General features: G+C 45.5%; 1 protein-coding gene across 1 annotated transcript in view; it reads left to right on the forward strand.

The window, feature by feature from the left end:
• Positions 1 to 25,730, forward strand: part of CACNG4 (calcium voltage-gated channel auxiliary subunit gamma 4) — a 38,777-nt gene extending 13,047 nt beyond the window's left edge. Inside the window, exons 2-4 of the mRNA XM_048965424.1 lie at positions 16,086 to 16,169; positions 20,427 to 20,567; positions 21,757 to 25,730. Coding sequence (XP_048821381.1) covers positions 16,086 to 16,169; positions 20,427 to 20,567; positions 21,757 to 22,295 — 764 coding nt within the window. The 3' untranslated portion in view covers positions 22,296 to 25,730. The remainder of the gene's footprint in view (positions 1 to 16,085; positions 16,170 to 20,426; positions 20,568 to 21,756) is intronic.
• Positions 25,731 to 25,762: the final 32 nt, after the last annotated feature.

Consider the following 25,762-nt stretch of genomic DNA (forward strand, 5'->3'; position numbering starts at 1 on the left):
TTCCTTCTCTTGCCTGCTGAAGGGGCCTTACCCTGTACTTGTTTTGCAAACAAGAGCTTTGCTTAAGTCAGAGCAGATTTTGTGTGAGGATAAGGGGCTCAAGGAACTGCAGAAATGCCATTGCCTTGGGTCATGGTGTGTTGCAGACACTGCTCCACCAGCACGGCCCTGTCTGCCATGCAGCTCCACTCCTGCTGCACTGAAGCAGATGGAGTAAGGATATTGGTCTCCTCTGCCATATCAGAGGCTTTAAAAAAGCACAGAGGTGTTTTAATGCCTTCTACGTGGTGTGATTTGTCTCCAGCCCTGACTGGGTTTGCTATGGGCAAGGGGATGTTGTTTGCTCTAAACAAAAGCTGTCCCTGCTCAGTGTTCCTGCTGTGTCTAACAGAAAGGTGCCCAGCAGTGGCTGAAATGCAGTGAACTCTTTCACTCAGGGAAAATTCTGCAGTAACTTGAGATTCTTCTTTTTGCTGCAGCAGTAATTTTTACTCCATGTTTGCTGCAAATATGGTTAAGCTCGCTCTGTTTTGGAAGCAAGCAGTCAATGCATCTGAAGTGCATACTTGACATATGTTTCTTTTCACATGCTGTCCTCCATTCGTTGCATGTAGCAGATGCTCAGTTTACCACTTTGAATGTATTCTTATTTACTAGAAATTATTCTAGAAAATAGCTGTTTGCAACGAAACATTTCCAGCCCTTCCTCTGGGTGCTGGGAGCTCCTTCTGCAGCTGTCCGGAGTGGCTGCGTGCAGATGTTGACAGGTTAATTTGCATTTGAAGAGCTGGATGCAGCGAGCTAAGTGAGCCTTTTTCTTCCCTGCTTCTGAAGCCAGTCACTGAAACACTATGCCAAGTTCGGCCCCCGATTCTACTCTTTTTAATTAACTAAAGCAGCACCCAAGCTGAGCTTCTCCCATTGTTAGCTGCCCATTTATTCCAGGGCTGAATTAAAGCCCCCTGATTCTGTAAAAGAAAGGATTATATTCTGAATATTGATTGTACAACAGCGAAGTGCAAGGACAGCCTTGGAGCACAGCAAGGCAGCACGCACAAGCTGGTTTATCTGATGATATCCACCTCACAGATCTGCTCCCAGAAACCACAGCTCCAAACCCTCCAGCTGAGGCCCTTGCTCTACCTGGCTGATGCACACCACTGGAGTCACAAACGTTTTAGTGAAAAGCAAATCCTGCTATCAAGAGAAATGCACTGCACTGCTTGATCCCTCTTGTTGGAGAGTATGCTATTTTTTCCATGTATTTTTTTCCCCTTTTAAAGTAAGATTGCATAAGGACTTCTAGCACAAAGACCTGAATTTAGACTTTGGTCCCTCCCGCTAAAAAGAGAAAGGCACAAGTCTTTATCCACAAACATGTTGTTACCCTTTAAAAGCTGTTGCTCCAAGTCTTTCATGTGCCTGACCCATCCATGCAGACTCAAACAGTGATTTAACAAATCCCAAACCCTTCCTGCTGCAGCACACAGACAAGCTAACACCCAAATTGCTGCAGCCCTGTCACAACCAAGGCCCATGCACTTTGCTTCCTCTTCGTTTTCTTTCCTTTAGATGCTACAAAACAATGAAAGCTGCATCCAGCAGGTGTAAGAGCACGGAACTGAACCTGCAGAAACATGGACAAACATAAGATTAAGGCTGCCTCTTTTTTTTTTTTAAACGTGAATGTCACTGTGCTTCTGTGCTTCCTGCTGTGCCCCTGCTGGGATCAGTGGGCAGATGCTGCTCTCACTTCTCCTCCTTAATCTGGATTGCAGCTCTTCTCTGGTTTCCTGCTGCTGGTCCTTTTACATCTGCATCTGGGATTGCTCGTCCAGGCTGCCATGGGACAAAGCAACCCATCTGAAATGTGGCCACTTCAATCTACTCATAGGCATTACAGCTCTCACTGAACACATGGAACTCAGTCTGCATTTTGGAGCATTTGCGGCAAAATTCTCACTGGGCACAGCTGAGCACAAATTAATTAATCACCCCAAATTGTGTATGGGTGAAGTATGTGGAATCGCTGGTTTGCTTCAAGAAAAGCATTTCTTCCAGTCCACTTGCACCAGGCATGACATTTTCCTTAAACATCTCTTTTTTTTTTGTTTAGTTGCAACAGCAAGGGGAAGCTGCTAGACAGGCATGATTCAGGTACCCATGGCGACATGAGATCACTGCACATTGTCACCAACACAAGAAGATTAGACGAGAATAACTAAGAATAGAATTTTTGACCTTCAAGATTTTCTTATCTGGAAACATTCTCAGTAGATAGCAACACAGCTCAACTTGTCAACAAGGAGAAATAAAAGAAAAGTGAAACTAATTTAAAATCCCACAGTGGCAGGGGAATAAATTCATACATTTATCATTTCAGAGGTTCCCATAGCTCCTGCAACTTCTCCTGCAAGGTTTAAATTATTAATTTTTTTTTTTTTACATTATGTTTACTCTCCTAAGAATGCAATACCATTTACAGGAGCTCATAAGGATGAAAAAGCATTTTCCTTTTGTGCTTTAGCTCACACAGTTAATGCACACAAACCTACACCTTTAAGCTTTCCAAAAGCTCAGTTCATACCGGCAGATTGAATTCATTCAATATGCACGCATTTATTTCATAATCCTTAAAGGAAGAGGGGTTATTCCTTGAAATGTTACCATAGATCTCAGGGTTTGGCACAAGACCTGACCTGGCCCAACCTGCGGGTCAGTTCTTCACAGCCACTCCTGCACAGGGCATGGAGATGTTTATGTGATACAGAAGGGAACGCTCTAATATCCAAGGGGAGGATGGGGTCTCCAATGTGCCCTCAGAAGTCATGGAATCATAAAATCATTAAGGTTGGAAAAAAGCAGTAAGATCATCTAGTTCATCCACCCATCCCCGCTATGCCCACTAACCATGACTCTCTAAAGTCAACAGTATTACACCTCCAGAGGGAGATTCTCCTGTAAGCAAGACATGTGAGCTCTGATCATCCTAGGCATGCAGCTCTCACATCTCCATAGCATGGCTCCTCTGCTCAGGAGAGCTTAGGAGCAGATCCCAGAAGGATTTAAGTCTTGCCATGTGTGGAAAGTAGAAACCCAGCTAAGAAACCCAGCCCCCTGCACAGTAGTGGACAGCAAAGAGCCAAACCATGAGTGGGATGGCATCTGGCCTTGCAAAACCTTAGGGCTGGTGTTTCAGGTTCAGCCCACCCTGAGGATGGCTGTCACTCTGGGAGTCACTTGGCGTGCTGCTGTCTTGGGGCACTGTTTTAGAGCTAAGCATCACATCTTTGCCTTCAAGGAAGCTTTGCTGGCCTGTAGCCTGGTGAATTCACTCTGTGGATCATCAGTGATCTATAATCACCAGGACAACGCTCTGAGAGCTTATTGAGGAGTGAGAGGGCTGATGCATCCGCAGCGCTGCGTGCAGGGAGCTGCTGGAGCCGATATTTCGACACACCGAGTATTTTTAGAGCCATCCTATAGCGCAGAATTTTTAACTTCCATTTCACAGACCTCGAAGCCTGGCAAACTTTCATTAACATTTGATGCCTTGAAGTCATGCAAGGTTTGGGGGAAAAGGGAGGGGAAGGAGGAAAAAGAAATGCAGGAAAAGCGTGAAGTTTGCAAAGTTGCCTTGAAGCATAGAAAAAGGCTCCAGCCCCCCCCCTCTCCTTACCAAGTGCTTTTAAAGTATCCAAACCACGCAGAGAGCATAGCCAGAATCCAGAACCACGGCTGTGTGGGAGAGCCCTGTTTAACCGAAAGCTGATTTAAGTTAACATGTTAAATACCTGGAATCTCTTTGGCCCTTGGGGAGATTCGAGCTATGCTCATGTTGAAAGTATTATGCCTCTCGTCTTTGTCCATTATTAGACCACTTTGCTAATATAGAGCTCTTCAGCCCAGAAAGCCCCAAATTATTTATAAACTCTCATGCCTCCATCCTGGAAAGGAGACTCCGGAACACAGAGCTGATAAAGGATTTGCTGATGGAAAGCAGAAGCTTCAGTCTCCCAATGCACATGCTGCCATTGCTGCTTAGCACAAAGTAAGGCCCTTCTACCCAAATTTACACATGGAGAAAAGCAGTTCTTCCTTAGCTAGAAGGCAGACTTTCAATGGGAGAGTAAATTATGAGAAACTCCATTTACCCCCCCAAACACACACACATATACGTCTCTTTGCACACAACCGAGATTCCTCGCAGGATGCGGGAGTGGGAAGAGGAGACATATTTTTGTCTCCTTGGCAAAAATACATTGGCAGCGTATCACTGAGTTGTAAAGCGTGAGTAAAAACCAGAATGCGGCCCCGTTAAGCGACGCGGGTGTTGGAAAGCTGCCCTTGGGCTGCCTGCCCCTGTCTGCCAGCACGGCTGCAGGGAGGGGGACGTGAGCTGCTGGGGGGCTCAGCGTGGGGACCCCAAAAAGCCATGTGGATTCTGCATGGCTCTGCCCTGCATCACTGCAGGTGGGTGTCTGAAGAGGAGAGGAGCTGTGAATCTCACCCTGAGCGTGGCAGGGCTCCCAGGCAGGCAGAGCTGCTGCGTACCTCTTGGGAAGGATCACCAAGTTGGTGACAAGCTGGGCCTGTCCAGCTTTCAAAACTCAGGAGGAAACAGTCCCCAGGATGCTGTTATAAAAGGACAGGCTCTAATCCTCACAGGAACAATACTTAGGTATTCAAGGCTAATTAACAAACAGCCCTACAACTTACAGAGGGCTCAGCCAAAGCTCCTGGCCATGAGCATGTCCCATCCCACCTCACCCCAGTGGTCCTTCCATACTTCGAAGGTGTTGGAGAGAAGGAGGAGCAAAGAGGGAGGGCTGTGACGGAGCCAGGCACACAGCTCACCTGCCTCTTGTTAATACTTTAGAGCAAAAGGAAGATTCCTCAGTTTTCTTCTCCTAGCTGGGCACCTTCCTGGGCACTTCCATGTCACCCTAGGAGAGCACAAAGAAAGGAGAAATTCCAGCATTGCAGTGGGAGACATGCCTGACGCTGATAAGGGCTGGGACTCTCAGATGCATTATTTAAAGTCCCAGATTGGGTTGCCCAGAGCTATCCCCAGCAGTGTTCTTCCCTGAATCAGGAAAAACACTGCATAGTAAAATGCAGTCTGAAGTACTGAAAGAGGGAAGAACGTGAACTCGGAATTCTCAGCAATAAAATATTCATGCATTTGTGCTTTAGTGCATTGTAATTTTGCATGATACGCTTTGCTTTTCAAGACTGACTAGATTAAGGTACTTCTGATTCATTGAACACATTTTCCCAAATGCTTTTTTCCCACAAATACTGTTGGGCCATTGTGCTTAGTGGCATTTATTAGCCAGTGTAACATGGAAGCTACATCTTCTGCAAACCTGGGAGAAACCTGCGTAAATGTGTTGCTCAATCTCAGCAGAGAAGAAAAGAGTTCTGATGAATAATTAAAGCTTAAGGAGGTCATGCTACTTTTACAGTCCCATTTTTATTTGTCACTGTTTCGCTTGCATTAGGAAACAGAAAGTTCCAGGTGCAAGATCCAAAAGAAATCCCTTCAGCTTCTGCTTATTTAAACAGACCTATTTGGTAGCCATCTACATTTTTATTTATTGGGTCATTCGTTAACTGTAAGTAAATCAGTCCCAGGAATTATAAATTCCAGGCTGTGAATTCCCTCGTGCCCACACCTCCTGGCAGCAGTGTGAGTGCCGACTGCTGGGGATGCCCACAGAGAGGCACACAGGGAGACAGGCAGGGGCTGGGGGGCTCAGGGAAGACCCAGGTTGCCATCTGGTCGCCACCTCCGCAGGCACCACCAATCTGCCAAGCTCCCACTCTCCTCCTAAGCCTCTCTTTGCCTCCAGCCACACACCACCACCCTCCTCCTCAGCTCTCTTTCCTTCCTCCATTCTTCCATGCTGCCTTTACTTTTCCCCTGCCTTTCCCCCCAAGCCTTGCCTGACCAGCCCACCCCATTCCCTGCATGAGGCTGCTCCAGGGATGCACTCTCCACCAAGGCTGTGAGCAGCCTCGTGCTCCTTACAGGATTCTCTTTTCCACTAATACCTTGTGCAGATGGTTTTGAAACCTTTGCCTTGAGTTTCCCAATCCCAGCCATCAGCAGGGCCTGGCAGATACACTCCTTTTTCCTAACCTTTAGATTCCCTGTTGTCATCATCTGCCTTGTTTCAGTCCCGCATCACTGATTGTGCATGATCAATCTCTAGAGGCTTTGCTTCTATGTATAACTCAACAAGCTGGCATAGAAATGAGGAAGACATGCTCCAGAATGAATGCGGATCCAACTCAAGGTCATAGCATTATGAAGGCAGGCATACTGCAAGCATTGCCTTCAATTAAAATGATTTATGGACAGAAATTTCCCTATTGCTTCTTCGATATCCAATTGTTTTTCCAAATGCCATCATCTTATGATAAATCACAAGGGAGTGAAGAGACATGGAATGATTACCTGATTCAGGAGTGTCCAGATATTCTGCGTGTTTCTTATCAGTAAACTAATGAGCTCCTTTGTCACTACTTTCCAACGTAACCCTCTCTCTTTTTTATTTCCATGAAAACCATTGCAGTATGCGAATAACTGGCTCCCACGGAGCTGAGCAGAGAAAAGCCAAAAAAAATTAAAGAGTTCAGTTTTAGACGTCACTGCTATTAGAGCAGACAATAATTCATTGTGTGCTGAGAAGTAATTACGTGAGGACTTGTGAGCTTCTGCTACATGAAGAGATATCATGAGGAGCATCAATACTGTTTTCCTATTGACTAGATGTGGAAGTTTTGCCCATCACAGAAGACAATGTCAGATGCATCCTTACCCCAGGCTTTCTTAAATTTTAGACTGCTGTTTGGCAACTGCAGAAGAAACGTGTAGAAGTGGTACTTGAGGACGTGGTTTAGTGGGCATTATTTGTGGTAGGTGGATGGTTGGACTTGGTGATCTTAGAGGTCTTTTCCAACATTAATGCTTCTATGATTCTAATGCTAAAGGGGATCTAACGCACAAACTGAGAATAAGACAACAGCTCAAGGCAGCAGATGTACACAGTTGAGGTGGTAGAAGATACAGGGGACAAAGCGCCATGCATGTACTGGCCATACTTCATCTGCTCCACCGCAGAGTTTATTCCCTAGATGTGACCTTGTCTGTGTCTCAAATTATAAACTCACCAGGGACTTTGAAGAGATGTGAAAGTCTGTTTCCTTAAATTCTTCCCCCAGGTAGTGATGAGCCATGAGAGAGGCTTCATAGACATCTGTGATTGCAAGAGGTGAAACCATCAAGTCCTGGTTGATCACCATGTTAATGAGGGAGAACTGATGACTTACTGTAGTAAGGGAAACCAGATGGATAAAAACCAAACTATGCCTTTAGGGAAACTTGATTCCATTTGTGCCAACACAGGAAAAAGAGCACAGTTTGACAATGTGAAAATAAACACGATTTGTCATTTTGCAGCATATGAACGCTTCATCAGACAAAATGACTATCTGTCCTCAAAATTGCATCCGGTAAAATTTGGCATTTCAGCCTTCTTGTAATGATTGATAGACTGGCAAGAATCTGCCTGAATGAGCAAATTTCATACCAGTGAATGTATGCCAGAGTCAAGAACGTTGGGGAGAAATGTGAGTTTTGGCCCAAATCAAGATGTATTTGAATCCCAGCTAGCATACAGGAGAGCACAATTTATTTCCCACTGTCTGAGGTGTTGGAGGTACGATGGCCACTGTGCAGTTACAGTAACAGATTGGCCTCTCTGATGCACTGTGTGAACTGGTTACCAAGTACCTCTTTAATTCAAGGCATTTTGGACCAGAATGTGATAAACAGCAGGAAAGTTGCTGGAGGTTGAATTCTTAGCAGTTAGAATTCATGCTGGGTGAAGGTGATGCTCACCCAACACCAGCTCCTGGCATGTTAGACCAATTTTAGCCAAGGTAGAAAGTAGAAAACGAGTGGAGGTTTCCATTCAACCTCCCAATGATTTTAACAGAGCGATTACAGAGCCACCAAAAACCAGTCTTGGCAAAGTGACAGCGAAGCAAAGGATGGAGATGAGCGGTGAGACAAGTTTCTGGGCTGCTGAGATAAAGGAGTGCTGCGTGAGACACAGGATGAGACGAGGTGTGAAGGCAGAGTGCAGAAAGTGGGGCCGTTGTCTGTATAGAAAAGCAGACAGAAAAGTGAGTTAACAACCCCACGACAACCAGAAACGTTGACAGTCTTTTGGGACCGAGCCAGGCATGGGAACACTTACTGTGGCAGGGCTAAGTTAGCTCTGATTGCAAAAAGTTCCTCAAGCAGCATAGCCAGCACTGTTCGTACCCAGGCTGAGGAATTGCCCCTCTTTTCCTATGCAGATGACTTACAAAACACAAAACATCTGGGCAGAAAGCGTCAGTGATTCTTCCTACAAAAAAAAAAGCCACAAATGCATTCCCTCAATAAGGTCCATGAAAAGGGGCAACGTAATAAGACACATAAGTCACAGAACCACACAAAATTTCCCCCCAAACTTGCCAGCCAAGAGAACTGCACAAATGGATATAGTCAATAAGGAAGAAATTGAAAATGGTTACAAGATGGTTTTCAGCATTGCACGGAGGGACTGCTGGGGTGGAATAATGCAGTGCACTATTTCATCTGCAGCCTGGCTGAGAAAAGGCAGCTGGGGAAAGGAATAGAAGCATCGCTGAATAACCTCTGTCATAACTTCTGTGGCCAAAATACTGGTTTATGAGAGGGGTTCTCGAAGAAAATGGAAATGAGGTAGCGCAAAATAATGTGTAACATACAATCAAATCTTATCTACTTTGCTGCTGCCCTACATTTCCCTGATACCATTGGTATTCATTGTGGTAGCACAAGGACGCTTAGTACTTTTGGCAGCAGTTCTGTAATGACTGAAGAGAATTCAAAGGACAGCAGCCAGACTCTGTGCTGTGTTTTATTAGCTCCCAGATGTGCAGGTGAGGTGAATCTTCGGGAAATGAGTTTCGTTGCCACAGATTTCCTAATATCACTCAAGGTCCCTGATAAAATCTTATAAGGGAACAAAAGGCCGTCGTAGAATTTTAAAGCAGTCTTTGGCAAAGCATCATTTCTGCATTTGTTCATTTTGTACTGTGGCATACAAATCCACAACTTCTTTGATACTTGCCTAGCTGAAGACAGAAGGTTGGCTGCTGAGGCTGTGTATGCCTTCATGAATGAAACCAAGCCTCTGTAAGCTCTTCCCTGGGTGCTTTCTCATGTAGGCAACCCAGAACCTGGAGCTGTTTTGCCAGATAGTACACAGCAATGACCAGTGCATCACGAGCTGGATTGCAGCATGTCAGTATTTGCTCAGTGAGCACTATTGCTTGTGCTGTAACCAGAAGGGATCACTCACCAACAGATGTCTTCCCAGCCCAAGTGAAGTGTGCTCTCCTACGTGTCCATTGTGTTTTGAGACCATTGCAGGAGAAAGCACACCAGGATGGTGCATTGCCATCCTAAACTTGAAAGAAGAGCAAGATGGAGCAGGCAGCAAGAGCAGCTGGTAGTTATTCCTATGGCAGCAAGGGGAGGGATGGGAAGCAGTGAGCAGCAGAGGGTCTGCAGGCAGCACGGGGGGACAGGAGGGAGCCTTCATGTCACAGCAGGAAGCTAAAAAGGAAGAGCCTGGAGGAGAAGTTTTACTTTGCCCACCAAACAATTGAAAATAGATCAAAAGAAGAACCCAAAGGGTTTGTTGGAGCTGACAGCTCCTAAGGAAGAAAATGGGGCAAATTTCATACATTTCAACGTTTTAAAATAATTTTCGTTTTGTTAGAGTGGGAGCAAACAAAAGGATTTGAATATCGCTGTTACAAGGTGAATATATATATAACACTGGCATCATAATCTGGCCCTTCATCTCTGCTCCTTAAAAGTTAGCTGTTCAGATCCCCACAACAAGAAATACAGTATTTATCCATCTTTTTAGATACTGAGCATTTTCAAGAAGCAAGACCTACCATGGCAAAAACATGACACTAACCCCAAGTACAAACACTGCTCCTCATCAAAGTCATCTTCAGGAGGAAACAAAAATACGAGCTGTCAAATGGACAAAAATCTCCCTGACTGTCAGGACTCAGGAGGTGTCAGCCAGCATCTGGCTCAAAAACAACCTATACTTCAAGTTTCCAGCCTCACTGGGATGTTGTCATGGCCAAAGGCAGACGCCCAGTAAATGAGTGTTTAACCTCCCAGGGCTTTTTCCTCCGCTGGCTCCATCCCCCTTGGCAGTGAAGGCAGCGGTATGGGGTAGCAAATTCACTTGGGGTGTGTTTTGCACACGACCTGCATCAATACTTCATGATTTCTTCTGCAGTGACAGCATTAAGCATCCTCTGGCACAGGCTCATAGGAGCCTGCTTGCTCGAGTGACTTAAGGACAAACCTGTGAAACTGTCAGCAAACAGCATGAGATAAATCATCAAGCTCTGGACAAACGAACAGAGAACATGCGAATTTACAGGGAAAAAATCTAATTCTGTCCCCTGTGGCCAGCGTGGAGAGGGCAGGCCCACAGCAGCCTCTATTTGACCATCACCTCCTTTGAAAGCCAAAGGAGATGCCTCACCCACTCCTCCCTGCAGCAGTAATTTTACAAGAGGAACGATGAGAAGGTCAATTCAATGGCTGCGTTTGCTGTTGTGTGTCAGTCCAGTGAGGTTGCACTGGTAGAAAATCAAAGAAATGAACGCAGCACAGAGAGAGATGCTGTGCTGTAAATTTTGCAGAGGGGAACATTTTTTGGCATGCCGGCTCTCCTCTGCTCACTACTGCTCAAATAAGCACTGCAAAAGATTTCAGGAGTTGTCAGCAGAGAAATCTTCCTAAGGAAGAAAAAGCTCCGAACTGTTTTTGTGCTCTCCTGGCAGCCCCAGCACTCCACTCCCTATAAATAGAGGATCTCCACGTTGGTCAAAGACAGAGCAAAGCTGTACCATTAAGGAAACCCAGTCCCACGTGGTGTTGCTCGGATGGACGCTGTGTTCAGGCACCTTCTGTTACAAATCCCCACTCTGCATGGCTGGCAGAGGGCTGGGATGGTCTCAATCAGCCTGCTCTGTGCTGATACGTTCAGAATGCTTGTCAGCTAAACATTGCAACATCCCAGTGTTGCAGTAAATCAGGCTAATGGTTTGCTCCAGAACTGAAGTGGTTCCCTGCCAACTGCCCTCCCTTTAATGCGCAGTCAGCTCCTTGAAGCTTATATCCCCTGTTTCTGGGAACACGTGCTGTCAGAAGATCTTGTAAGTCATTTCCTTACACGTCTTCAAACCATCCCTGAAGACCCCAGTTTGCCAGAAAGAAGTCAGCTGCTCCGTGTGATGCTGGGCAGCTGCTTGCTGTCCCTACCTGCCTGCAGGTAATTGGTGCAGCCATGCGACCACTTCTGCAGCTGACATTCATAGCGCTCATTCCATCGACAGACCCTCCCTAAGGAGAAAACTCTGCTTTACTCTATTAATAGTGTGCGTGGGTGTGCTCTGGGTATCTGTAGCTGCTCAAGACCTACAGGAATGTGGCGTGTTGGCAGGAGAGTTTGACCCAAGGAGGCAGCAAATGCCTGGTGTCTCACAAGGAAGCCAGCACGAATAAGTCCCCAAAGTGCTGTTTTACTGCAGTCTTACCAACAGGGTGGGTGAGACGGCTGGTAGATGAAATAGTTAACCAAGCACCAGCTCTGCAGAAGCTGCTGATGGAGAAGGAGGCAGCAGCTAGCCCCATTTATCCTCATGTGTCTCCCACTGCTATCAGATATTGCCTCCTGAAAGCTCGTGCTCAGAGCAGGGAGATGGAAATTGCTATTGACAGAAGTACCCTGCAGACAAGGTCCTCTGCTGCAAAGCTGCTAGCATCTTGCATGGTGGAAACCTATTTTAAATGACAACAGAGCAGTATGCTTTGGAAAGACATTGCTGTGTGATTCTCTAAATTACGGGGGAGGGATGGGGAACAGAAGTACAGCTTGGGCAAATGCTGTCAGACGTGAGGTGCTCTGTCTTCCAGAGCTCATCTGTGCAAATACTTCCAAGGCACCAGGGAATGCTGTCACTGACAAACCATGGGAAATGGTAGACTGAAACCAATGGCTGATGGAATGACCAGCAGTGATGTGATCGCAGGATGCATCCAATGTTAAAAAAAAACAACAAGGTTGGTCAGAGGTTGCCTCCTACAGCATTATTGTTCTCAGTGATCCAAAAATATAGCCCCACTGAACACTTCTGCAACAGTACAGGCTGTGTTATTGAAGGAGTATGTGAGGAAGAGCAAGGAAAAGCAGCATGCTGTCATAAGTTAAGATGACTACTTTGATTTACTGCTGAAAACTCGATGAACTTGAGATCCCAAAGCCCAAAACAAAGCTTAATCTTGATTAGGTTCTACGCTTACCCCCTTATCATATTATCTGAGTACATCACACTCTAATTATAGGTATCTGAACACTTAGTGGGGTTGAGAAGTGCTAATCCTATGGAAGAAGCCCTTGAACACAGAGTGAAGCCGAGTCAGAAACAACTCTCAGTTTTTAAATGCCAGCTAAGTATGCAGCAACCAAGGGAAAAAAACATTCTTACATCAGCAGCACTTCAGAAAATTTGCCTCTTCCTCATCATTAGCCCAGATCCTGAGTCTTGGCTCTACATTCAGAATGGAGTTCTTATGAGGAGAAAAAAAAGCATTATAATGTTTGTATTTATAAAAGCATCATTTAAACATATCAGTAATCATTTGGAGAAAGGCGTAATACTTACAGCGTCTCGGTGGGATGTTTTATCTTACTCTCAAGAGGTATACAGAAGTGCTTCTCAATATTTTAATATCTGTTAGGCAGTGGTTGCAGTTTATTTATCTCTCTCTAGTGGATACAGAGTTATGAGTTAAATATTCCATCTTCCCTTCCAAAGGATGTAAGAGACTGTATTCCTGCACTCATGCAAACAAAAATTCTCCCTTCCACATCACATCTTGGTGTGGAAAATGGCACTGGCACAGCTGCCCAGGAGGTGGGGAAGTTCCCATCCCTGGAGGTGTTCCAGAACCACAGAGATGTGGGCAGTGGCATGGGGGTGGGCTGGGGTTGGGCTTTGGGATGTCGCAGGGTCTTTACCAACCTTAATAATTCCGTGATTCTATGCATTCTTTGAGACATGCCCTACAAAGTCCTCAAGAAGAGCTTCCAGGAGTTCCTACTTTGGGTAGACACTGCAGAATGGTTGTTGCTGAATTTAATTGAGCCATTTCCTTTTTCTGCTGCTTCTGTTTCACGGCAGTTGTTCTTTTGCGTTGCTTTACCTGTTAGGACATGGAACTGAGCACACTGCTGGATCTCGAGGGAAGGAGGGTGTTTGTATCGTTGTGTTTAAGTACAAGTATGACTGATGTTGTGCTTTAAATACCAACCACTGCTTCAACAGCTTCCAGCCTGGCTACTCTGAGTTTGTTCCAAATCTGAGCTTCAAAGCCCATCATTATGAAAAAAATACAGAATAAGTATTCTTACATATCCTGGTAAAACTATGTTTTTGATGCTGTAGGGATGTAAAGAGTCCTCCACGCCCTGTAGATCATGAGAGCTCTTGATAGCAACTTCAAGCCTCACTGAGGATTCAATGAGCTGTCACTGAGTTACATGACACCTATTAGGATTATGGAAAAAAATTATCCAGTTTGTTGCTGTCATTAGCTATCAAGTATTACAGACACTAGAGAGAACCCTGAACCAATATCCATGATCTCAACTATAGCAAAAGTATTGGGAGGAATGTTTTGTTTTCCCAGGCATTGATATAGATCCAAGTTTCACAGCCATGTGCTGTGGCTGGTCAGAATGATCAACCTCTATATCCCTAAAAACTGCAAATGAGAAGGAATTCTCAAGCTCTTCTAGAATTTTCTGCTTAGGACAGATTATCTTTTTCTACCTCTGCTAGTCCTGGTGGGAGAGGCTCAGGGTATAAAGGACAGAGGGTCAAAGCCACAACCCAGGAGAAAGCCAAACACTGTTAATCCCAACCCCCCCTGTCCTGCTGGCACATTTCAGCCCTGCAGTGGAAGGGATGGCTCCATGGCCTCATTGCAGGAGAAAGTTCTGCTAAGGGGCCCATTTCATTCCAAACTTTAATAACATACGGCCATTTTACGGAGGCTGAAACCCTCCCACAATCCATCAGCACTGCAGACACCAGAGGCTTGGGGAATTTGGTTTTGCAGACTTTGTGTCTCTTAATTGAATTTTTGGAAGCAGGACATTTGTTTGGGCTGCTGCCCATGCCCAGGCAATGGAGCTTCATAAGGAGCAACTGTGAGAGTTCTGTTCCCTGTGAAACTTCTGCTTTTCTACCAACTCCAGATAAATTCAGTCAACTGAATTACAACTTATTGAAGAGATACCTGCAGCCTGCCCAGGAGCCCAACCTATATGCGCAGAAGCAGAGTGCCATTGAAAGGCCTATTTCCACAGGATACTAGCATGAGAGGACTATTTTCTATTTATTCTTCTTGCACAGGAAGGAAAATAAATCATACTCTGAATGTATTTCCTCTAATTTTGCCTATTATAGTGAAAAGGCTCGTAGAAATACCCATCCCATCTCAGAGGCTCTGTTATCCTAGGAGAGGTTTCCTTGTGTGAGCTGCCATAAAAACAAGCAGCGGGATCTTTAAAGTCTGGGCTTGCTGGGGTACATGCAGCCCCAAATTTGGGGCAGGGGGACACGAGGGGAATGTGCTCAGTGGGTCAGCACTGGCATGGCACTGCCTTCTGCACCAGAAGCCCTGCTGTGTTCTTCACAGCCCCTGAAACGCTGTACAGGGAAAGCCAGAGCCGTTCCCACAATTAGAGCAGATCTATCATTTGCTGGAAGAATTAAATACACTGTAGTAGCAAACCTGCAGTTGACACTCAGAGGGTGCAATTGAAATCCCGTGGATTAGTAATTCTTTTGAGATCTTTGTAATCATTGGTAATAGGTAGCGAAATAAATCCACGGTTATATCCTACAGACTGCAGCTGTGCTTCTGTTAAAGTCGTATTAAGTGATGGTTTTTAAATCCTTCTGCCAGCTAGAGCTGTAAGTACCAAAACTCCAGCGCAGAAGATAACTCCCCCGGGGTGATGGATGCTCCTGAGCACCAAAGCGCTGCTTAATGAATAATGAAAGCAGCAAGGCAGGATCACACCTCAGGGCCACGCTGCTGCAGGAAGCTCTCAGACAGACCTCCCCATGCAGTTCCTGCAGCAGCAGGCACAGCACCCAGGTTGAGACCGGCTGCAGATTCTGCGTAATCATAGAAAGTAAGATAAAACACTTTTTATAAAGCGAACCTTTATGCAGGTGGACAAAGTGCTGAACGCTCTGCCTTGTTCACCCATCCAACCTGGCATTGTTCCTGTGGGCCTCAGGAGTACGTGCTCACAGCTTGGCTTCCTGCACGGGCTACCAGTTAGCTGAGCAAATGTGCCATTAAAAACTGAACCAACCTTGAGAGGGGGACGTGCGGGTTGAAGTCGCAGCAGGAGGAGATTTATGGACATGTTTTCCAATCGAAGAGCCAGCAGACAGTTCAACATCCAGCAGCTCTGATAAGGAAAGCAGCAGCTCACGGGGATGAGCATGGCTCCGGTGCCCAGTCTTGCTGTGTAACTCATGCTGTGGGCAGGGACCCACAGGGACGGCTATGCTAGGAAGAAAAAGCAGCTTTGCAGACTTGGTATCCTACAAAGATAAGAACAGCATTGAGAAAATAAAGCATAGAGAGATTAAAAAACTCAAGAGAAGGATACTAGTGGCAGAGTTAAGAGAATAACAGGGGAATCCTGGCTGTCCTTTCCTGCTGCTGAGCTTCTGGTCAACCTGCTCCAAATTCTAACCTAAGAGATGGTTTCTTGATGGCATGAAACATCAGTGGCAAATTAGTTGCACAAGTAGGGTACTCTTATAGAAAGAGGGAAGGGGAATAAAGCAGAGCTGATGGAGGGACTTTTACCTGCTTCTCTTGAATATGTGTTGTTTGCTTTGTTTTCATTTAGGAATCTACAAAGGACACTGCTTTCGAATCAACCACTTCCCTGAAGACAATGACTACGACCATGACAGCTCGGAATACCTTCTCCGTAAGTTGGAAAGCCAAATAGAGCCAAAGAGAGGCACTATTCATTGCAAGAGCCCAGTCCTCAGGGATCACTATTTTAAGGATTTCCTCCACTCATGGAACTCACAGCATTTCGGTGCCCATTCTCTTAAAAATTACATGGAAACATTCTAAATGGAAACAACAGCATTCCCAGATTGGAAAGGATGTTTTACAGAGGGAGCATTTAGTTGGTTCCTGTAGCAAAAGCAATCTGAGGAGTGAGTTCCTGCCCATGAGGAAGCTTTTCCTGTCATTTAAACACAGCCCTTATGCAAGCCTCATCCTTTGCAGCTGCTCCAAACCACCTCCCATGCAGTGAAACTGCTGCAGCATAGAAAGGAAGCTGAAATTCCTGCAGATAACAGCAAAATCTCAGCAGGAATGTGGGCTGCAATTTCCCTGCACGGCAGCTGGTCGCTGATGCTCTGTGCTGGTGTGAAAGCCTGCACAGAAGTACTTCCATCCACTGACACAGTGCTTGAAATAATGGCACTCGTTCTGCCTTCCTCCTGACCGTGGCTCTCTTGGGAGATACAACATCTTGAAACCTGAGTGTGAAACTTCATGAATCCTGCAAAATCTGAGTTAGATTTCCCCTCCCCTTAGCTGTGTTACCTTGATGTTTCTCTTGTGCAAAAGAGCTGCCCAGCGGAGCTGAAAGCAATGCCTTTTGCAAGAGAAAGAAACTGCAGTACACAAGGTGTTGGGAAAGCTTCAGGGAGCAATGAGCGTGGCTGCTGGCTGAGACATCCAGCGAGGCAAAATGCTCCTCAATTACACCGCTATTAATTACCTGAAACACCATTTAGAGAACAACTCTGTCCTTCTGCTCGCTTCTGGGAAACAACTTCTGTTTACTAAGACAAGAAGGAGGAAAAATAGGGCTTTTTGAAAAGTGTGCTTACCAGAAAACCCAGATCTTTTTTCATCTTTCCTCTTGTCAATTTAGATCAGTCATGATGCTGGGGTGACGTGATTGCAGTGCTTGGGCAAAGGCAGGCTTGCAGAGTGTGAGCGCGGCTGCATTTATCTTTCATACAAAGCCTTGGAACTAATGTCAAATTGATGCCAAGTCAGCTTTAGGAAAGAAACATCATTAGGAAAAGGACTTTAAAGGAAAGATGAATTAAGCAGCACCTTGATAAAAGTGCATTATGTCATTTTTGTTTGGAGGAAGGGATGGGAAAAACAGTTACAGCCGCTCTGTAAGACAGGAGATGGGTAAATTGTTTGCAAGTGTACTGTGACTGATGATCCTAAAAGCTGCTTTCAAGAGTCACTAAGTACAGACCTTAAAAGCAAGTTGGCCCAACCCTTGGTACCTCCTGCAACACTGGGATGCAGCCACTGCTCCATCAGGTCTGAGCTCTGCATGGATAGCAGGAACCTCTGCTTTAACTCCAGGAAGGAAAACTGCCACTTCAAATGAAATGTATGCAGATGATTTAGAAATTACTGGAAGGTTATGCACCTAAATCAAGAATAAATGAGCTTATATGTAAATGTATATATCATCTAATGAGAGACAGATCTCGTCTAACTTGGCACAGAAACAAGGATGTTTGCATCCTGCTCACAAGAGGCGTGAGACCCTCCTTCCCACTTCTGCCCCCTCTGCAACACCTTTGCAAGCTCCTGTCCCCACATCAGCCATCAGGACCTGCAGCCGTTCTTCGGCACAAGACCTTGGCTGGGGACAGCCCTAATTTTTGTCTCAGGGAGGCAAAGGGAAAAGCACAGTTCCCATCCACGCTGTGCTCAGATGAAGGCACTGACCCGACCTTGTGTGCACCCTGTGCTCCTGGGAGAGCAGCACATGGGCTCTCAGCCTGCCCTGCAGATACCAACCTGGCCTAGACTTCAGATAAATGTGAACAAAATAGCACCAGCTGAGCATCCCAGTTCAAAATCCTATTGAAATCAGTGAAAAAAATGCCTAATCTTAGGGAACTTCAGTCCAGGGCATGAGTAGGAGCAGCAGTCCGGATTTCACCCTTTCTGCAGTCTTTCACCCAGTCTGCTCCCTGCAAAACCAGAGGAGCAGCAGCTGCAGTGACTGCAAACACGTGCAAGGAAGCTGTAAGCCCTCCTGCTCAGCTCCTGTGGCTGCTTGCAGCAGGAAGGCAGCGTGGGGCCAAGCACAGCCTCGTGGCTGACGGCACAGCCCATGCAATGCTTCCCTGAGGTGTCAGTGCACAGAGCACGGCCGATGCGAACGGACAGGATGGTAAACAAGGAGAAAGCAGAGGAGAGAGCAAAGCCCAGATTCCCTTAATGTTTTTTGATCTGCTGTCATTTTATTACCAGTATTGGGAGACATACGTAAATTCTACATGGTACCTATGAGTATTCCTTTTAAATTCCAGAGCTGAAAGTAGCCATCGTACCCAAGAGAACACGGTATGTTTTGTTTCTCTTCACATTAATTAACTCATAGAGAAAAATTACCTCTGGGGCTTTTTACTAGATGTGATACAACCCACCCCGTGTGCACGGCACATCTGTCAAGTCTCTTCTCATACTGTCACTGAAGCAGTTTAGAGAAGTCCTTTGAAATCACAGAACTGTAGTGGTTGGAGGGACCTGTGGAGATCCCCCGGTCCAACCCCCAGCTAAAGCACATTCCCTGGAGTAGGCTACAGTCATTATCAAATTGTTATAAACAGCTTGAAGATGAAGTATAGGAAAAAATAAGCATATAGGTGTAGCCACAGCAAATTTCAATCCTATGCTGCCTTTTGTTGGGGTATGAATAGGGAGTGATTTGAGGTGCTTCTGTGTCCATGAGCACAGAGTCTTTTTCTGATAACCAATCCCAAAAACTGACCCAAAAGTCAGAGCACCTCTACCTCTGACCACACACGGGGACGCACCCAGCACAAGAGAATGCACTCTCAGCACTCAGCATGCATCCATCGGTGACCTGACACCCTCACTCCTTGGGTTTGCCAATTACTGCAAAACTCATTCTAAACAGGAAAGCACCCAACTGAGCTGGGTTAAATCCGGCCAGAACATTCCCTCTCAGCAAAGAACACGTGCAGCAGCGTTGCCAGGATTGGTAGGAGATGTCCTTTTCACACAGTGGCAGATCAATACGGGCACAAGCTTCCCAGGCAGGGACTGTCTCTTTGCTTTATGTTTGCACCATCCTAATGAGCCCCGGGCCTGTCGCTGGGGTTCCCAGGGGCTTTGCAGCACACACAAAAGCACTGCTGTTATTAAATGCCCAGCCCTGTCCCTCTTGCAATCTGTGGGAGTTTTGCCACCGGTCACCAGGGGAATCGTTAGAAAGCAATTCACTAAATTAGCAACGCCACCGCCATCAGAAGTCAAATGAGAAATCAGCAGCAGCAGCATCTGGCCATTCCTCCTTGAGAAGCAGCACCGTGTGTGTCCCCAGGAAGATGGCACCCGAGGGGGACTGCGGCAGCCCATGGCCCCAGATGCTGCTTGCTGGCAGCTTTCCCCTCCTCATACCCGCAGCCCTGGGGGTCCCCCATCTCCCTGTGCATGTCCTGACACTAGTGCTGCCTGCTCCACTTTCAGCTGCTGCCTTGCCCCATAGTGCCCCATAATGTCCCACAGGGCCTGAAGGCTGGCTAGAATCAGTGGCTTAGATCCTTGTGCAGGGTTTTTATAGCCCATACTAATGAACGGGCTGAAGCATACAGAATTTTAACTGACTCCATTTAGCTGTCAGGAAATGAAACATAAACGTCTGAGATATACTTGTTAAAATTTCCTCCTTAGAAACCTGAAAGGTTTCAAAGTCCTAAATACTCAACAGGGAAGAAGAAAAAAAAAGAGTAATTATCTCACTGCTAACACAAATGCTGCAAACTCCAAGAGCCGTGCTTTGCTCACCTTACACACAGCAGCAGACCCTCTGGTGAGGCTGTCCCCAAACGGTGCACAGTTCATCATCAGTTCATGAATATTTCAGTGCTGCCCGCTGCGTGATGCTGGCTGTCATTTACCTCGTGCTTCATCAGAAATGTTCTGGTGGCATCACATTAAGGCAAAAACATTGGATTTCCTAGGAGGAAACTCAAGAGATTGATGTTGCTCAAATGAAGGTGGCCCTTCTACATTGGACACCCACCTGGGCTCCCCCACACCTGCCCACAAATGCAGAATCAGTGGTAACTGCAGCAAAATTTGGGGTTTGGAGACTTTGCAGGAGGCATCTGAAATGATTACTGTCTGTTGTGTTTGCTTCCTATCTCCCCTGCAGGCATTGTCCGTGCCTCCAGTGTGTTCCCCATCCTAAGCACAATATTGCTGCTGCTGGGAGGGCTCTGTGTTGGAGCAGGGAGGATTTACAACAGCAAAAACAACATTATTCTCAGCGCTGGAATTCTCTTTGTTGCAGCAGGTATGTTCTCCCTAAATTGAGTCCTTAAGAAGCGCTGCCTTTTTGGATTGAAATATGCATAAGTGCATCTTCATCTGGTGGGGAAGCCACCAGTAAGACCCAGCATGGCCTGGCCAGGCCAAAAATACCATGGGGTGATTCCCAGCCCACCTAGGAGAGAAGGACACTGTATCACATCCACACTTCTTCAATTTCCTGAATTTCTTCCCCAGAATCCCAGTTCTTTCAAGCCATTTTCATTGCAGGTGGGTGTCACGTGCTCCTGCAGCTTTATGCTGCTGAGCTGCTCATATCCAAATCAGGAAATCCTGTTTTTGTTGCCGATGAAGGCAAGCACAAGGAAAACAAGTGGGGTCGAGCCTTGTGGCTGGGTGCAAAGCTTTGCTTCTGGGACTGATTTTCACATGGAGTAACTGGGCGACACATCTCTTCCTCTATCCTTTTCCTGGGTTGAGGGCATGACCAACCTCATACTGGGCAAATTTCTCAAGAAAAAGAAATGTTTTTGAAGCTCTTCAAAATGCAAATTCTTGAGAAACTATCATTTTCTTGAAAAAGAAATTGCAGGAAGCTAAAGCTTGTAGCATCCAGTTTTTGCTCTACTTAAAATGTACTAAACACAAGATGCCTGAATGGAAGCATGAATCAGGCATCCCTTACATCCTGGCCCTTTTTTCCTCTTCTTATATGAGAGCAGAAAAACTTCACCTATGCTAGGTGAGTATGCTTTCCAAATTAGAAACATCCAAGAGAGTCATCATCCACATTGTTAATAGACTTCCCTGAAGCTCACATTAAGCATGCTGCATTCAGATGGAAATTCAGCAAGGTGGAAGAGAACTTGTCTTGATGAAGGTGAACAGCCATAGCCCTGAGCTCAAAATGTATTTTTATTACTAACAATATTAGCAAGTTCCCATACGCTACTTCTTTCCCATCATGTCAGTGAAGAAATGGGGACAGATCCTGCTGAATCTTTTAAGATCTTTGCAAGCAGCCGTGAAAACGACATGGGTCTATTCTTTGTTTTTCAAGGACAAACGAAATCTTCGGATAGTTAAGCGTAAATGTAATGTAATGAAATTTCCTGGTCATAGTCTTAGAAATATTCTTGTCTAAAAGGTAACATGGCTTGAATTTTTTAATTTCCCAGCCACGTGACAGCTGACTTCTGTTTTTCTCTCTCTAGGACTAAGTAATATCATAGGGATCATTGTCTACATATCAAGCAACGCAGGTGACCCAAGTGATAAGCGAGATGAGGACAAAAAGAACCATTACAACTACGGTTGGTCTTTCTATTTTGGAGCCTTGTCTTTTATCGTGGCTGAAACCATAGGTGTTCTGGCTGTGAACATTTATATCGAGAAGAACAAAGAGCTGAGGTTTAAGACCAAGAGGGAATTCCTTAAGACTTCTTCCAGTTCTCCTTATGCCAGGATGCCAAGCTACAGGTACAGGAGGCGGAGGTCCAGGTCCAGTTCTCGATCCACAGAGCCTTCTCCATCTAGAGACATTTCCCCGGTTGGCATGAAGATAGCAAGCACCATTCCCATGAACGAGATTTCCATGTACACTCTGTCCAGAGAGCCCTTGAAGGTCACAACGGCCGCCAGCTACAACGCAGACCAAGAAGCCAGTTTTCTGCAGGTCCACAACTTCCTTCAGAAGGAATTTAAGGAAGGACTCCACGTCAACATGGTCAACAGGAGAACAACACCAGTCTGAAGTTCCTTCCCTCCCTGTGGTTTTTGGAAAAAATATCAGAACAGACCTGTCATGAAAGAGAAGGAGCGATGTTAAAATACCCTCTCACCTCTTTAACTGTGGCATGTATTGAGGCAGCAAGTGGGGATCCTATGGACCAACATAAAGATGTTACACGCTTGTAGCTTTTTCAAAGCTATTTGGAGTTTGTTTCTTTCAGTTCTTGGTGTCACGAGATGAAGGTAGTTCATGTCCCTGCACTTTTGTAATGTGTACAAAGTCTTGGAGAAGCTGCGAAGGACTTGCCACCAGTGTGTTTCAAGGGTTGCAGAATTGTTGTACAACTGTTTTCTAAATCAAGATCCCTTACTACAAACTGGCAACTATAATTTACAACCAAGCCCAAGGATACGAACTAGTCCTCCAGTGATCCGCTCCCCTTTGACACAGTGTGAGCTTTGCCTCTTCCAAAAAAGAAAAGAAAAGAAAAAAAAAAAGAAATATATAGAAGATATTTTTGAAGACAACACCATCTAAAACTGACCTGCGCTACTGAACACGTAGATCATTCATGTGCTGAACATTACAGACTCCCTGACGGGGCATCCAGGGGTCTCCTACCTGGGGGTGGAAGGCAACCCCTCCGGGCAGCACGGGTGGGGAGAACAGGGTGGGTGCATTGCCCAGCGCCTAGCAAGGGAGGGACTAAGGTAGGTGGGACTTGAGCATCTTTGCAAATATCATTTCTTGCCTAACAATTAGAAAACTTGAATTCTCATTCCGACTAGCCCTAGTGCCTGATCCGGCGAGGTGCTGAGTGCTGTCTGCCAGGAGCAGGCCCCTGCGGACTGCGTGCAGCCAGGGTGAGGAGCAGGGCTGAGCCTGCGACCACAGCCCCCTTTTCCTTACTGCTTCACAAGTGCAACACTAACGCTACTGGAAACTAAGATATCTGAGCAACACGTGTACGAAGATGAGAAGCTGATACGTTTGGACTAGCAACACATCCTGCAGCAATGGGAGCTGAGCGTTGACAGAACGGATGGCGACTTCGTGTTTTTTGAAATGGAACAAAAAACAATCACCATTTATGAGATATTTATTAAACTCTTTTTATTATGAATAAGTGCCGCATGGTGCAAGGTATAATTGCTTTTAGATGGAAATGATGGTTCAGCCTAATTTAATTTATTTTGTAATGATGATTCTACTTATCTGCAGAGAGCCCACAGGAAACTCTATGCATCTCCTAAGGGGGAGACTGGTCTGCACCCTTTGCTTCTGTATGTTTCTAAAAGAGTCTGAATTCTTTTTTCTTTTAAATTTCTGTTTTTGTTTTTACACCTAGGCTTGGATTCTCAAATCTCAAGGTCCTGACTTGAAGGTAATTTAATTTAACAGTACTCACATCTCTTTTAGTGATCATTCAGCCAAGCCATACGAGAACGAGGTGCCCGGTTCCCCTTGAATGAGTTAGTTGCAATGAGAGAGGAGCATCCAGTTCCTGTAGGCTGCTTTGAACACATCCGTCTTTTTCACCCTGAAAATCTTTTCTACCTGGAGACTAGAGAAGTGGTGACAAGGAAAGAACATGACTTGGGAAGCTGACAGTGAGAGATCTCAGCCAAGCTGTTACAACCTCCTTAGTCTTAACTCACCCTGTGGTGGCCGCAGCATCGCAATGCAATGGTGGTTTGGATGCGAGGCTTTCAGCCAGTGGAACCAAGTCCTCCAGCAAAGCCCTGGGGGAGCTGCCTTAACAACCCAATAAGTCAAACCTCTCCCTCCCACCTAAGCCCTGCTTGGCCCTCTCTCCTTGCAAGAACCGAGACAATGCTCAGTCCTAAGCGCAAGTCTTCCCCTAGTCGCTGTCTTGCTCTGTTCTGCCCTCACGGCGGCAGATGATGGAAAGCATTATTTTGGCAAACCATCCAGCGGAGGTGGGCTGGAGCCTTCATCCCCGCTTGTTAAGAATTTCCATTCAGGTTAAAACTCTGCTGGGATCCTTTTTCAGACCTCTGAACTCTGAGAGCTGATACGAACGGAGTGATGGGAACTATTGAAAAGAAGTAGAAAACGTCGTGCTTCTTTCTGTATCAACACACTACGGAGAAAGGTATTACACGAGCTTTTTAAAAATACACAGAGGCAGATGAGAAAACTTTTTTACCTACTTTTCGGCTAGGACAACGTAAAAGAATTCTAAAATTATTAAAGTTCTTGATGAAAGGTTTTTTTTACAAGAATCTTTATGCTTTCAAACAATAAATTATTTCCTACTTTTTGAGACTTCGTAATATTAAAATACTTTGATTAGCTATGATAGAAGTAGAAGTTTGCAATGAAAAAAACCTTCTGTCTCATTAGTGCGTCATACTAAGTGCTAATTAATTTACATCTAATTATAGTCAATGTATTTTTCAAGTGCAATTTCCCAGAACTATTTGTTTCCCACTGTGTTAATAAACTAATAGTTAGAAATAAGTCCCATCCGTGTTTACTGTAATTAAGAATAAAACCATTCCCTTTCAAACCAGGAGTTAGATATAGGCTGTTTGTTCTAAACTCATGTCCATTGAACAGAAAGTGGACGGTGTGAGGTTCGTTTTGCGCCTTGGTTTTGTTCTTTTTATCTTCATTTGGAGTAAACGTGTTTGAATCCGCTCAGAGTGGGGCTGTGTCCCTGAGATGGTGCTGGGACAGGGATTCGAGGCACTGGGAGGTGATGGGGATTGGGATGCACATCCTGGGGGAGGACGGGGCAGTGATTTCATATCCCAAAAGTCATGGTTTGTGTCAGACTGCCTTGTTCAGCCAAAGCCAAAAACGAGCTGTGACATTCGACAATTCCATTTAAAAATAAAAATCCTCCATAAATCCCTTTTCCTGGAGAAAACTCTGATTCCAACAAAGCAGTGATTTGTGGCATCCCTCCACATGAACGGGATCGATCAGAACGCACTGGATTGCTGTTGGACTTTGAAAGCACTCAACGATAGCTTAAAATAAACCTTCAGTTTCTCCACGCCTCTCTGTTCATCCCCGGACAGCATCTAACACAGATCAGCCCTGGTTTCTCAGTAAGGCCTGCAGGTATCATCATCCCATCATTAACAACAGCCGGTCCTTTGGAAATAGCCTACAGCATACCACAACAGCAGAAATGCCATTGGAGCAGATTCCATTTTCTGAGAAACAAATTTCGGGTATCTCATCAGCTCTCTCCTCCTGGTTTCTCATACAGAATAGGAGAAATCACTTCATGTGCCCGTACTACTAACAGTAAACTCTTTTTATATTTCCTTTCTGTATGGATCACAAATCCACAAGGGCTAATATATCACATCCCTTGAGGTTGCATTTCTGTCTGCAGTTCTAATGTGTTATTGCCACTGTGCTTCAGTTCTGCTGGTGTAATCACAACCGTGTATAATGTACTTAATCCTTCCTTTTTAAATAAACCATTTTAAATGTATATCTGGGTTTGC

This window comes from Lagopus muta, chromosome 18, assembly GCF_023343835.1.
Source record: "Lagopus muta isolate bLagMut1 chromosome 18, bLagMut1 primary, whole genome shotgun sequence".
In the NCBI taxonomy this organism is placed as follows: Eukaryota; Metazoa; Chordata; class Aves; order Galliformes; family Phasianidae; genus Lagopus; species Lagopus muta.